This window comes from Dreissena polymorpha, chromosome 2, assembly GCF_020536995.1.
Source record: "Dreissena polymorpha isolate Duluth1 chromosome 2, UMN_Dpol_1.0, whole genome shotgun sequence".
Taxonomy (NCBI): Eukaryota; Metazoa; Mollusca; class Bivalvia; order Myida; family Dreissenidae; genus Dreissena; species Dreissena polymorpha.
The window spans coordinates 35568069-35583127 of NC_068356.1; the positions used below are offsets into that span (position 1 = coordinate 35568069).

General features: G+C 35.3%; 1 protein-coding gene across 1 annotated transcript in view; it reads right to left on the reverse strand.

Annotated features, from left to right (window-relative positions):
- Positions 1-15059, reverse strand: part of LOC127866586 (lysosomal alpha-glucosidase-like) — a 38927-nt gene that overhangs the window by 4050 nt on the left and 19818 nt on the right. Inside the window, exons 10-20 of the mRNA XM_052407219.1 lie at positions 12963-13076; positions 12107-12197; positions 11356-11473; positions 11106-11242; positions 10615-10763; positions 7023-7174; positions 3832-3916; positions 2208-2392; positions 1804-1889; positions 919-968; positions 384-530 (exon numbers count right to left, since the gene is read on the reverse strand). Of these exons, the coding sequence (XP_052263179.1) occupies positions 384-530; positions 919-968; positions 1804-1889; positions 2208-2392; positions 3832-3916; positions 7023-7174; positions 10615-10763; positions 11106-11242; positions 11356-11473; positions 12107-12197; positions 12963-13076 (1314 nt within the window). The remainder of the gene's footprint in view (positions 1-383; positions 531-918; positions 969-1803; positions 1890-2207; positions 2393-3831; positions 3917-7022; positions 7175-10614; positions 10764-11105; positions 11243-11355; positions 11474-12106; positions 12198-12962; positions 13077-15059) is intronic.

The window sequence follows — 15059 nt, forward strand, 5'->3', positions numbered from 1 at the left end:
CCACAGCCTTGTTTTTTGGAAAACTGGGCTTAATGCATGTGCAAAATGTGTCCACACAGGCTAATCAGGGATGTCACTTTTTGCTTAAACAGAATTTTTGCTAAGAAGGGACTTCCTTTTTAAAAATGAAAAATACCATAAAAACTGAAAAATGTCATCCCTGATTAGCCTGTGCACACTTGACAGGCTAATCTGGGATAAAACTTTACAACATATGGAGACTCGGTCCCAATTAAAGATCCTATTCCGCAGCACTCAAAGACGTCTTTGACTTTTTGAAGCCACTGTTTTTACCTTTTCTCGCTATAGCCTATAAGTGGCTTACATTTTTGGGGTTAGCTTAAGAAATTTAGGGTATTATGTGATCCTATCTTGTTACATACCTTTCGTTGCCCATCATACTGGTAGTGCTGACTAATGTTGTTCAGACGCAGGTCACGTGGATCACTGTCAAATCCCCAGAAAGTCACATGGGAGAGGTTCGGCAAATCAGTGAAGTTGCCATGGCGAATAATGGAAGCCAGAAATGTCTGCAAAATGAAATAAATACAATCAGCTGTCATTGTCCTCATTTAATTTCCCATAATTATTGTTAAACAGACGGTTAGATTCTTACACATTAATGTTGCGCAAAACGTAACTGCAAAACGTGCTGCTAAAGACCTTGGAACCAGTCACTCATGCAGTCAGGGCCTGCACAGCTTGCAATCTTTACATCAGCAGTGATTTGAAAGGTAAATTGATTTGAATTGAACATTATGAAAATTTAAGGCTATATATTTCAGTTGTATAACAGCAATTACTTTCACCTCTTTCAAAATACGTGCATCAATGGACCTTAATGCACACGCATTTGGTTTGTAATCAATATGCACACATTATTATCATTATAAAAATGGTTGAAAAGATCACTTATACCTTTTCAACATCAAAATCAACAAAGAGATAACGGCCACTTTCAAACTCATCTGAAAAACAAACCCACATAGAAAAAAATGTATAATGTCAAACCAATGAATCTATAAACATGTATGCAATAATATCTCTTAGTAAAATCATAAACAATCAAACAGAGACTTAAACAAAAAAATAAAGCATTATGTCTCTCAAATTGAAAAACATTGCGTAAATTAAAATACAAAATGATACTACAGACATTAGAAGATCATTCAACCTCAATGTTCTAAGTTACTTAAAGGCGGTATGAACATTCTATGACAGAAGATATGTATATTAACATATAAAATTTTAATTGTAACTTGTATTTGGCATAAACCGAAGAAAATTGCCTTTCATAGTTATGATGTATTTGACATGTATCTCAAGCACACTAACAACAACATTTGTTATCCTCCCTCTGTGAAAACAGGGCTTAATGCTTGTGCATTCAGTGTTGGCCCAGATCAGCCTTTGCAGTCCGCACAGACTAAATATGGATGAAATTTCCGTGTTTTATGGTATTTTTCGTTGAAATAAAGTTTCTTTTTAATGAAAGTCCATTTTAGGCAGAAAGAGTTGTTCCTGTTACCGTAAGCCTAAGTGAACTACTTAGTTAACTTATTCACATGCATTAAGCCCAGTTTTCGCAGAACGTGGCTCATATATTATGGAGGTGCCCAGTTTGATCCCCACACTAGATAAGTTAAAAAATTGCCAATTTACACACAGCACAGATTTGACACACGTAATGAACTTTTATGGCTTGTAATGCAATAAATCTTCAATAAATAGATTTAAACTAGTTCCCTATACATTGAATACAGAAAAAATATATGATCACAAGAAAGTAATAACAATACAAACTTGTGTCTCCGTCATCCCAGTATAGACTACCGACTGCGGTACCATCAGTTGCCAGAGCAACTAGAAGTGAAAAATCATTCATCCGGCTGAAAGAACAATGTCATTTATACGTTTATAAATATAATTAAGTCAAAAAGGGCAAATGTATTTTAATTCCAATAGTCAAAGTTTATTAGTATTTAACTTTACTTGTATTATTAACTTTTGGCTAACAAATCCACTCAATGTATAAAACTTCAACACAAAGTGGCAATACCATTGATTTATATTAAATCAAGTTTACTAGTATTAATAAGGCAGAGATACCGGATATATTTTTGTCATGTGTCTAATTTCTGGTTAACACCTAAAATCGTTTATGGTGTCTTACATAATGGCGTGTATGCAATACCAACTGCCAATACCTTAGCTTGGTTGTAAGAGCTGGTTCTTGTCTGGGGATTATCCTCCCTGCTCTCACCAGAAGGTTTACCTTGTACAGTGGGGCATCCAAGGTAACATTCTGACCTTGACCTTGAAGTGACTGACCTTCATAGAAGTCATACCACAACGTGTCTGGGGGAAGGTAGACATCAACTTTAGTTGCCATCTGCATAAAAAACACAAACACACAGGCTTATATCAATTAGATATCTACATTATCAAATTTTAATTAAACATAACAAAATGCTGTAGATAGAATATATAACGGAATTGTGCTTATTATCACTGAAATTATGTCAGCAATGACTAATGATAGTCAGATCAGCTTACCTAATGAATTAAATTTACTAATAAAAATATTATTGTCAGAATATTGTTATATTAAGAGATAAGAAAAACGAACAAGGTTGAAAAGTATTATTATACATTGTGTATTTGTTGTATAAATCCGCATTTATTACAAGGCCACACATCCCAACGCAGAAGTAATTGAGCCTCGTGCTGGGAGAACTACCGTAATAACTCTATGTTTTCGGACACTCTAAGTTTTCGGACACCCCCTTTTTTGGCAAAAATAATTATTTTTCGTGACTCTTTATTTTCGGACACACGAGTTTTCGTCCGTTATTTATGTCTCTAAGTTTTCGGACAGTATATTTTACAGCGCTATTTTACCAAATTTCTAGCCTTTTTCGATATCTAATGACACTTCGATCATGGGGTTTTACAACCAGATTAACATCATAAATCATTGCGGGTGCATGCCTGAGGGCAATGGACCATTTCATTTGCGTTATTGGGTAAATAACCTTGTAAAGCGGTATAAAACAATGGTTTCGCCCGATAGCATAAGCGTTATGACAATTACCAGGGGTAGTGCCAATTAACAGTTCAATTATCTATCCCAATAGTACTACTCCTTCTCAGTAAAATAACTGTGACAAATACTAAATGTTTCAAATTGTGATGCACCCTATTACAAGTTTTACATACAATGGCAGGTGTTACACAACAACTATCGGAAATGAACAAACAAAGAATTCATAGTTTGCTTATTTTATTGCGTTAATTACAGGTTCATACAAGCGTGTATCGGTACATCACATGCTCATTTTTGAACTCGTTGGTCAAAGTTCAACCTTGAAGTAACTTTCTGTCAAATAAATTAAGCATTTACAATTATTTAAAATGCAGTGCAAACATGTATAACTGTAATTTATACTATACGGCATGGTATTTTACAAGCGCGTGCTATTACCGGTAGTCGTTGATACAATTGACGCTATTTTCGGACACTTCCATTTTCGACTCTAAGTTTTCGGACACCTGTATTTTGTTAATATTTTTCGTATCTAAGTTTTCGGACACGAAAAAAATTAATTATTTTTAAGTGTCCGAAAACATAGAGTAATTACGGTAGTCTTAATGCATACCTGTAAAGTGTTGTCTTACATTAGCCTGTGCAGTCTTAAATGAAAATAGATTAAAGTCCGATAGTGTTGAACCAGATAAGCCTGTGCAGACTACACATGCTAATCTGGTATGACACTTTATGCACATGTATTAAGCCCAGTTTTCCCAGAACGAGGCTCAATTGGTAAACACCTCAGTGAGGACTGGCGCAATCAGAAGTTCTGAGCCCCACAGAAACTGGGTGTCCACCCCATATGAGCCAACATCTTGTGGAAACCTGAAACCAGTCAAATCACACATAGACTGATGTACCTCGAAATCACATATGGATAAAGAAAGCTTTCATTATTTCACAAGAAAGACAAACAAGAGCTGTCAGAAGACAGCGCGGTCGACTATTCGAGTGCTTGACAGTATAACGTAAGCCATCATGGGGAAATTGTTCATATACAATAATTTATTAGAGGATCTTTTAAAAATAAAAAAAGGAAAAAAAAAATTATTTTTTTTTGGGGGGGGGGGGGGGGGGTTGACAGGGGGTATAATGTGAGGTGTGGTCATTTATAAGTCCATCTTTTAAAAAATAAAAAAATAAATTGGGAGGGGTGGGGGGGGGGGGGGAGTTGAGAGGGGGGGTATAATGTGGGGTGTGGTAATTTATTCAATGATGATTAAAAAATAATATTTTTTTTGGGTGGGGGTAGGGGGTTGGGGGGTGAGAGGGGGTATAATGTGGGGTGGTGGGGTGTGGTAATTTATAAGATGATGTTTAAAAAAGAAATTTTTTTTTGGGGGGGGGGAGGTTGGGGCTGGGAAGGGATTCTGGGTAGGGGCGTGGGGTATTGTTTGGGTGGAATCCATTGTGGTATTCAGGTAAGTGTTGTTTTGTCAAAGAAATAATAAAATGTGATTATAAATAAAGAAGTTATGGCAATTTAAGCAAAATGTTCAATTATCTAAGTGTAAAAGGGGTCATAATTATGTCAAAATGCTTGATACAGTGGTCTGCTCTTATATATAGGTTGGGGTCATGTTGGTTAACAAGCAGGGATCATATTTTTTTCGGTTTTGTCGGTCCTAGACCGATTGGGGTCATGAAAGACCGATTGAAAATCCCAAACAGTCGGTCCGATTCTGTTTGCAATTAAAATTCCCATGTCATGAAATCGATTACACAGTGTACATGCTAACACACCCTAATGACATTCTTATCTCGATTAGGTGTAATAAACCATTCGCTGCAGTCTCTAAACCGGTCAGGACCAGTTTATTGCACGTCAGACCAAGAATCAAAAACTTGTGAACAGCGGATTAAAGACGCATCCGAAAAGACGCGTCTGAATGCACGCGCTGTAACTAAACAAAACATGCCGATACATTTTCCACCAGCGTAATAATCCGGTAATATAATTATGAATGAAAGTCGCGGATCTGATCGACAGAACAGCCGAAAGTTATTTTTATGGGAGAAACTTCACATAAAATAGTACTCAAGAAAAATAATATACATTGAATAAATCTTTAGTAAAACCGTGTTAGAATCGAAATAATTCGTGTACTTTATACTTTGTTGCTGAATAACTCACGACCGGAAAATTAGATGCGTGGTTTCAAATGCTTCGCTCTCGTGATTAAATCCCTACGCATCTAAACTATCGTACGTGCGTTATTTGACAACAAATTACTTCTTAATTATTTGGTTTGTTGTTGTCAGTAGCCAATCTACGCACAAACATTTGTTTGGTTCAGTGCATGTAAGATATTATCGAGTCGACAACAATTTAAAACATCGGTATAGACTTACACAGATTAATAATATTGACAACGATGAAAAAAGTCTGATAAAACAGCACACGAAATAACAATGAAATACCAAATGATTAAACCAGTTGAGAAAACTCGTTCCGTTTTAAAAAAAAATGCCTAAGGGAATTTTACTTGTACATATATTATACCACCGTCATGAATGGCAAAATCAATGGTATATATTTTAACGTAATTTGTCATGATTTCGGATACTTTTCCCCATTTATATCCGGACCGATTGATGTTGCGGGAAAATATGATCCCTGTTAACAAGTATGCAACATATAAAAGCAATATGTTAAAGGATATAGGAAATATTTGGGGAAGAACACAAACTTTAATATAGATTTATCAATAATATGCATATTCTAAATATAAAAGGGGCAATAATTATTACAAAATGCTTGATAGAGTTCTTTGCTCTTGTTTATAGGTTGGGGTGATGTTGGTAAACAAGTATGCAACATATAAAAGCAATATGTCAAAGGATATAGGAAATATTTAGGGTAGTACGCAAACTTTAACATAGATTTATCAATAATATGCATATTCTAAGTTTAAAAGGGGCAATAATTATGACAAAATGCTTGATAGAGTTGTCTGCTCTTGTTTATAGGTTGGGTCATGTTGGTAAACAAGTATGCAAAATACGAAAGCAATATGTCAATGGACAATGAAAATAAATGGGGTAGTATGAAAACTTTAACATTTGCTGCATATTCTAAGTGGAAAAGGGGCCATAATTATGACAAAATGCTTGCTAGAGTTGTCTGCTCTTGTTCATAGGTTGGGGTCATGTTGGTAAACAAGTATGCAAAATATGAAAGCAATATGTCAAGGGACAATGAAAATAATTGGGGTCATACAAAAAATTTAACATTTGCATGCTAACACAAACGCTAACGGAAACGCCGACGCCTGGGGTGAGTAGGATAGCTCCACTATATATATTTCATATATAATAGTCGAGCTAAAAACAAAGTGAAATGTTTGCACAATATACATTTCTTTTTCATTTATTCATTTCACATAGGAATTGGATAAACACCATTTGTAAATGTGCAACGAATGATTTGTAATCACTTTGTGTTTGGGTAGAATCATGTAACCAAAAAAATTTAAATTCATAACATGTTCATCTTATTTAATAATAAATGTATTATAATGACTTTATACTTCTATCTTTTTTTTTGACTACAAATATGCAGTTCCCATGCAATCACAGTTGCATCCATGTGCTATTTTAGACTGAAAACTAGTTTGTATCTAAATAATTTATCTGAGGTGACAAATATTCAGGCTGTAGTTAAAGAGCTAATGAGTGATTACTTGAGTATTGTTCAGGGAAAATTAGGCTTAAAGCATGTGCGTAAAGTGTTGTCCCAGATTGGTCTGTGCAGTCCCCAGAGCCTAATCAGGGATGACACTTTCTGCCTACACTGGACTTTCTTTTAGAAGAGACCTCCTTGAAATGAAAAATTCCATAAAGGTGTTTAGTGTCATCCCTGATCAGCCTGTGCATACTACCAAAGTTTATGCACATGCATAATGCCCAGTTTTCTCTGACTGTGGCTTACTCTATGAACATAGCTCGGGCGACAGTTGACCCTGTGCTATAACTCTTGTAGAACAGCGTGTACAACAGAGGCAGCAGGGAGTAGCGAACCAGGTAGGCGTCTCGCACTGAGCTGGCGAAGAAGTCATCAAATGCACCTGGGTCCTGGTCAACCTTTTGTAATCAACAAAAACTGACTAAAATGGTACCAGGGAATCTACACCAATCTGGAAATGAATGCATCTCTAGACTTAACTGGACATAGTTATATTAGTATAATATTTGTATCATTATTATTATTGTCAATAATAATATTATTGTTATAACAAGAGGGCCAAGATGGCCCTAGTGCGCTCACCTTTTCTTACAAGGCCTTGTTCATTGCTTAGTTAACAAGAGCACTGCCTTGCGGGTGCAGACCGCTCATCTGTTTTCTTTTTAAAGGTCAAGGGACTCTCATTTTCAATCACAAAGGAGGGAGGGGTGGAGTGAAGAGGGGTGTATAGTGTGGGGGTGTGGAATTTATTACATTATCTTCCAAAAATACGAAAAAAAAAAAATCGGGGTGGGGGGGGGGAGTGGGGGAGGGATTCGGTGCGAATCCGGTATTTCAAACATAAAATAATAAAAATAAATATTTGTGTTTTTTAACCGTTTAGAAAAAATATTTGGGGATGGGGTGGGGGGGGGGGGGGGGTAATAGTGTGAGGGTGTGGTGGTTATTTGTGAGATGATCTTAAAAAAAAAAAAAAAATAGGGGGGGGGGGAAGGGGGGAGGGCACACGGGATGGTGTGGGTGGAGTCTATTATGGTATGTCAGGTAAGAGTAGTTTTGTCAAAGTATCAATCAAATCTAATCATAAATAAAGAAGTTATGGCAATTTTAGCAAAATTTAAGAATTTGACCTTGAGAGTCAAGGTCATTCAAAGGTCAAGGTAAAATTCAACTTGTCAGGTACAGTAACCTCATGATATCATGTAAGTATTTGAAGTTTGAAAGCAATAGCCTTGATACTTAAGAAGTAAAGTGGATCTAAACACAAAATTTAACCATATATTCAAAGTTACTAAGTCAAAAAAGGGCCATAATTCCGTAAAAATGACAACCAGAGTTATGCTACTTGTCCTTTTACTGTACCCTTATGATAGTTTGCGAGTGTTCCAAGTATGAAAGCAATATCTATGATACTTTAGGGGTAAAGTGGAACAAAACACAAAACTTAACCAAATTTTCAATTTTCTAAGGATAAAGGGCCCATAATTCCGTCCAAATGCCAGTCAGAGTTACATAACTTTTCCTGCACAGTCCCCTTATGATAGTTAATAAGTGCTGCAAGTATGAAAGCAATAGCTTTGATACTGTAGGAATAAAGTGGACCTAAACACAAAACTTAACCAAATTTTCAATTTTATAAGTATAAAAAGGGCACATAATTCTGTCAAAATGCCAGTCAGAGTTACATTACTTTGCCTGCACAGTCCCCTTATGATAGTTAGTAAGTGTTGCAAGTATGAAAGCAATAGCTTTGATACTTAAGGAATAAAATGGACCTAAACACAAAACTTAACCAAAATTTTCAATTTTCTAAGTATAAAAAGGGCACATAATTCTGTCAAAATGCATGCCAGAGTTATCTAACTTTGCCTGCCCAGTCCCCTCATGATAGTAAGTAAGTGTACCAAGTTTGAATGCAATAGCATTGATACTTTCTGAAAAAAGTGGACCTAAACGCAAAACTTAACCATAATTTTCAATTTTCTAAGTATAAAAAGGGCACATAATTCTGTCAAAATGCAAGCCAGAGTTATCTAACTTTGCCTGCCCAGTCCCCTCATGATAGTAAGTAAGTGTAGCAAGTTTGAATGCAATAGCATTAATACTTTTTGAGAAAAGTGGACCTAAACGCAAAACTTAACCGGACGCCGACGCCAAGGTGATGACAATAGCTCATAATTTTTTTCAAAAAATAGATGAGCTAAAAATTCAGTACATGTACTCTAGAGCATATTTAAGATTGTTTCTCTTCTGTTTACTTTTGCGGTGTGAGCATATGATTAATTCTGATTGAGTACTGCCCATTTGTATGGGTTTTATTGCAATGCAAACATTTGCAAGTAATGCTAATACTACATGTGTATACAAGGTTTTCGTAAGATTTGGACCTCTAGACCAAGATTTTGACCCCACATGACCCAATGTCAAACTTTGCCTAGATATCATCAAGAAAAACATCCTTGTCAAGTATCATCATTATTCGACCAAAACTATGGCCTCTAGTGTGTTTAAAAGGTTTTTGTAAGATAAGACCCCATTAGATTTTGTCCCCACATTACCAAACGTCAAACTTGACCTAGATACATATCATTAAGACAAATATTTTGACAAAGTTACATGAAGATTGGGCATGAAATGTGACTTCTACAGTGTTTACAAGTTTTTTTTTTTTTTGACTAGTGACCTAGTTTTTGACCCAGCATGACCCAGTTTCAAACTCAATCAAGGTATCATTGGGACAAATCTTCTGACCAAGTTTCATGAAGATAAGACAAGAAATGTGACCTCTAGAGTATTTACAAGGTTTCTCTATATCCAAATAAGGAAAACTGCCCCGCCGACTGGCGGCCATGTTTTTCAACGGACCTGAACCACTTTTGAACTCAACCAACATATAATTAAGACAAACATTTTGACAATGTTACATGAAGATTGGGCATGAAATGTGACTTCTACAGTGTTTACGATGTTTTTGTTTTGTTTTGTTTTGACCCAGCATGACCCAGTTTAGAACTCGATCGAGACATCATTGGGACAAATCTTCTGACCAGGTTTCATGAAGATCGGACAAGAAATGTGGCCTCTAGAGTGTTTACAAACCAAATGTGGATGACAGACTGATGGACGGACAGACGAACAAAGACCGATCACAAAAGCTAAAAAGTGGGGTAAAAATTGGCAGGAATATTGAGTTTGTGCACAGATGGAGAAAGTTGTTCCGGTGAGGCTAAAAAAGGAAATAGCCTTCGCTCTAGTTTTGTTTTTGTGCAGAAACGGATAATCTTTTAATTCCCGATACCAACTTTGTTTTCTGTGTTCCAGTTGCCACACAATTTGATTTTGAACTCATTTACTACAAGCTAGACGAGTTTTTAATTGTATGTTTAACAACCAGATTATAACCTAATTACACTTGCAATAATTTACTCTGCCCTCAAAACAACCCATCCGATTTCAGTCTCAACGTTTTTATTGATGGAAATATTGGAAGAAGTCTTCTTTTGAATTTAATGCTGTGTTTGATGTTATTCCACGTGTATGATTACAATATTAAGCTCATAAACCTTACCACTTCAAGATGTCTTGAGATAGGTGAATAAATAATCCTTTTCTTAGGTCAATGTTGATCGTAGAAACAGGATAAATATCATTACATAACTTATATGTGTAAAGATGTGTTCATGATAAACGATGTAAATGTTATGCATTCAGATTTGACACAATATTGCTCTTTAGATTTGAAGATTTTAAAATTTAATTTGACTGGAATTCACAAAAATCATCCGACAAATGCTTATAAAACATAAACTGAAAGTCTGTAACTCCCATACCAACTTACAGTATAATCGACATTGTGTGTCCTACTGAAGGGGTAGAATGCTCCGAGCTGGTAGAAACGCAGGCACAGCTCATAGGTGGCATTCAAATGGAAACCACAAATGTCAGCGCCAGTCATGGGGATGCCGAACATGTTCATATGTAATATGGCTGGAAAATAACGCTTCATATTTGTACAAATATTTGAACGCAGATAAATGAGTCTTTTTCTGAGAAAACTGGGCATAATGCATGTGCGTAAATTGTGGTCCCAGATTAGCCTGTGCAGTCTGCACAGGCTAATCAGGGACGACACTTTCCACTTAAACTAGATTTTCGGTAAAAAGCGGTAAAGGCTAATCTGGCATGTCACTTAAGGCACATGCATTTGCCCAATTTTTACAGAACAAGACACAAATAGTCAAGTCTTCACTAATTTTCTACCTCAAACAGTTATTAACCCTAATGTTCGTTTGCTTTGAATATAAAACAATTAAATGTTCATTAACAAACCTGATATTGACCTATACAGGTCATGCCATGTGTGTGCATTATCACCTGTCCAGTGCCCACCATAATGACCTTGACCTGGAAAAGTTGACCTTGAAATTATGAAAGGCCGCTGTCCCTGTATTGCAGACCTTAGCGCTCTGTAAGGATAAAATAAACTTACATAAAACTTTAACAAATTACTCATGTCCAATAACGTTTTGACTTTTGTTTTAATTAACAATAATCTAAAATCCCATTATTTCATACTGGCCTGTTTGTGACCTGTGTTTCCATGGATCCATACATATTATGGAGATCATAGGCCAGAGATAGGTTCTGTCTACAGGAACAGCACATGGTGCTGCTGAATAGTCGGCCTCCATTCACATCTGTGAACAAAACTAACTATAATGGGCCCGTTTCATAAATATTGTATAAATGTTTCTCTTACAACAGAAACCTTACAAAAATCTTAAGAATTATTTATGAAAGGGCCAAATATGACAATAAAATCATCTCTAATTATAAGCGTGTTCGATAAGAAACATTGTAAAAACATTCACCAATTGTTTTACATAAATCAATCATGAAAATTCATTCTTTTCAACATGTATATTAAAAACTTGATACTAAATGCATTGAACTGCATAGCTCCGTTAAAAAATTTCCAAACAAAAAAATTGTATATGTAAATACAACTACTTTATTCATAATCATATTTTTTCTCTTTCTTCCGTCTTTGAAAATACCGACATTGAAGCATTCATTCTAAAATATTCGTGCATGATAACTTAAGTTCAAAGAAATTTATTTTACTTTCAATGCATTCATTTTTTACATATATGCTTTTATTGTTTAAGAATCCCTTAATAAAAGTCAACACAATAATTAAATAAAATAAAAGCTAATGATGTTGCCTTAAAAATAGTTTGCAATCAAACTTATGTTGTTGTCCATTTTTTAACAACAAAAAACTGTAAAAATGTGCGCAGAAAAGAGTAAAGAATAAAGTACTTTAGTACCTGGAAGGTAGGGTGGGAAATCATAGCGAGTATCAGGGCAAGTTTGTGTGTAGAGGTCACCATCAACAAAATTGGAAACTTCATTCATATCCTTGAATAAGAAGTGCAAGAAACAAGTAATCACACTAATTAGTCAAAATATGTAAATAAATACTGGCACTGTTTCTTGTTTTAAGATTACAGGGTCTATATTATGTTACTATACATGTTTTTTTGCATTTGGATACAAAATTGTAATGTTGTAAAGCAAAATAGTTCATTTGATAGAGTTTTAACTTGTGAGAGCTTCCAAAATGTACATCTTTATTCTTATGTAAACAAGCATTCTGGGTCAGGGCATACCCAACATTCCGGTACCTAGTAATGGCATAACACAGATTCCGGTACACTGCCAAACCATGGTTAAACTTACAAGTTTCTTGGTCAAGACTAACATACAATAGTCTACATGTGGCATGAACTCTCATCAAATCTTGTGTCATATAGTAAAATCTAAAGATATATTTGACAAGAAACCGCACTCAGAACCTTAAACCTTTCCCACTTATAAGCAAAGTAAAATGTGCAAACAGCATAAAACCAGAACAATCTGAGAGAAACTCACAGTCTGTTCAGGTTTTATGCTGTTTGCTGCTCATCAGTATCTAAGTTTGGATATGAAGCCTTAAAAACTTGAATCTAATAAGAAAGGTCTTAAATTAAATGTAACTCTTTAAGGGACTACAAATACCTCAAAATACGTATCTAAGTCATAAAGGGTTAAATATGTATGAAAGTGGTAAAGGATCTAAGTGGTAAAGGGTTAAATACGTATCTAAGTGGTTAAGGGTTAACTGAATAAGAGCCTAGAACTTACGATCCACAGCCCATCAAATGGCACCTCCTGGTGGAATTCTCCTATCAGAGACGACCAGTATTGCTCCGTGGCAGGGTTACTGAAGTCCGGCCACACAGTTGGTCCAGGCCATACCTGTATGAAACAAATCTTGATAGATGTATACAGCATACAAAATCAATTACAGTATCTACTAACATACAGCAAAATTATTGAGGACAACAGTGACTTAATTTTTGCGTATAGTAAATGTCTGTAACACAATTTTCAGTCTACTAAAATATCCGTATTATCAGTAAATATGTATAATATTGGAAATTATTTCTTTCCATGTGTACGTGTAAACAGCTGGTTGCTTAAATATATACACAATCTACCATCACATACAATTTAGACGACTTTTAAACATTCAACAATACCGAATATTGATTGACAAAACGCTTATCTTCTGTGTGGAACCATAACTAAAGCTTTGTATTTTGACCAAATAGTCATTAAATGGTTATCTGTGTTATTGATTTATATGATTTAAATACATAAATAAACAAGGGACAAAATTGTCACAAAACCAAGTTTTCAATTTGAGAAAAAGTCTGATAAAGGGAGACAATTCAAAATGTGCATTGTTACCCTCCTTGTGTAAGATTCAATCTATTTTTACTCGTGGCGACCTTGATATCAATTTAAACAAGAAATATCTTTTAAAAAGATATACGGCTTTGATAGTTCAATGAATGAGATCAAGGATAGCGAATGTCTTTTTCTGTGCAGTTCTTAGCTGCATCACACGCAGTACGGGATGTTACGCGGAGTTTTCGCGGCTTATTTTACATTATTACATATTGCTGGTCATAAACCTATAGATACAAAACAGAAAACCAAAAGAAGAATGGAAGTGAAATTAAAACATATGAGTCAACCAGCCACATGCGAAGTATCCGTATTTATAGGCGCGTTCTTCTAACAAACCTGTTTTAGTGGTTTGTCGGGCATTGCTATTTGATTTGATTATTAACAGTATCGAGAATCATCGAACTCATGCTTAATACATTAGTCAATATGGTGGAATAATTATTGTTAAATTAATCAAAAATAATATTTATCATTGTATTGTTGAAAACACATTAAGAATCTATTATTGACATACCATGATTATATTGCTGAATATCTTCATTTAACAAATTTCTGGTCTAAAGAAAATTCCAGGTCACCTAGTTCACGGATAGAGTCTTTATTATATAACGATTATTTTACTGGCCGCGAACTCCAGTGATGACCTGTATATAAACTCTGACATTCACACACTGGCCGCGAATTGACCCGATATCTCGCGGGTTGAAATGCAATGCATTAAAGTGAGGCCTCGCTTAACCACTGCTCTTTATACTTTTACATGTTAACATGTTGACAGGAATATGGAAGTAAGTACTAAATATGAGAACATAGCTTTTAAGTATAAACGCTTTTGCCCTGGCAATCCTCTGAAAATAAAAGGTGCACGCACAAACTGTATTGCTGTCGAGAATTGAGTGTAAAACTGTTCTCTCTATTAAGCCTTTTCATTAGAGATAAAATTGTTTCATGCAGTAAAACAGTGTTAGAAAGACGCGTATATGTTTCCAATGTTCTGGTGGTATACTCAAATCAGCCAATGGAATAAATGAAGTGTATTCATTCGTACCTAGCCGCGGGAAATTTTATTTGAATTTTATTGGACACTTACAAAGGTCAGGTAAGGTAAAAAGCTGGCTAAATACAGCTACGCCGAAAAAAAACAAGGGAAAAAATTGTCACAAAACCAGGTTTTCATTGTGAAAGAAGGTCTGATAAAGGGAGACAACTCAAACTGAACTTTTGAACTGAACAAACAAAATTACCCCCCTTTGTTTCAAAATAAATATATTTTTAGTTGTGGCGACCTTGACCTTGGAGATATTGACATGATTCTTTCGTGCGACACGCCGTCCCATGATGGTGAACAATGTGCCATATGATTTTAAAATCTCACAATTAATGACATAGTTATGACCCAGACAAGCTCATTTATGGCCATTTTTGACCTTTGAACTCAAAGTGTTACCTTGACCTTGGAGATATGGACGTAATTCTTACGCGCGA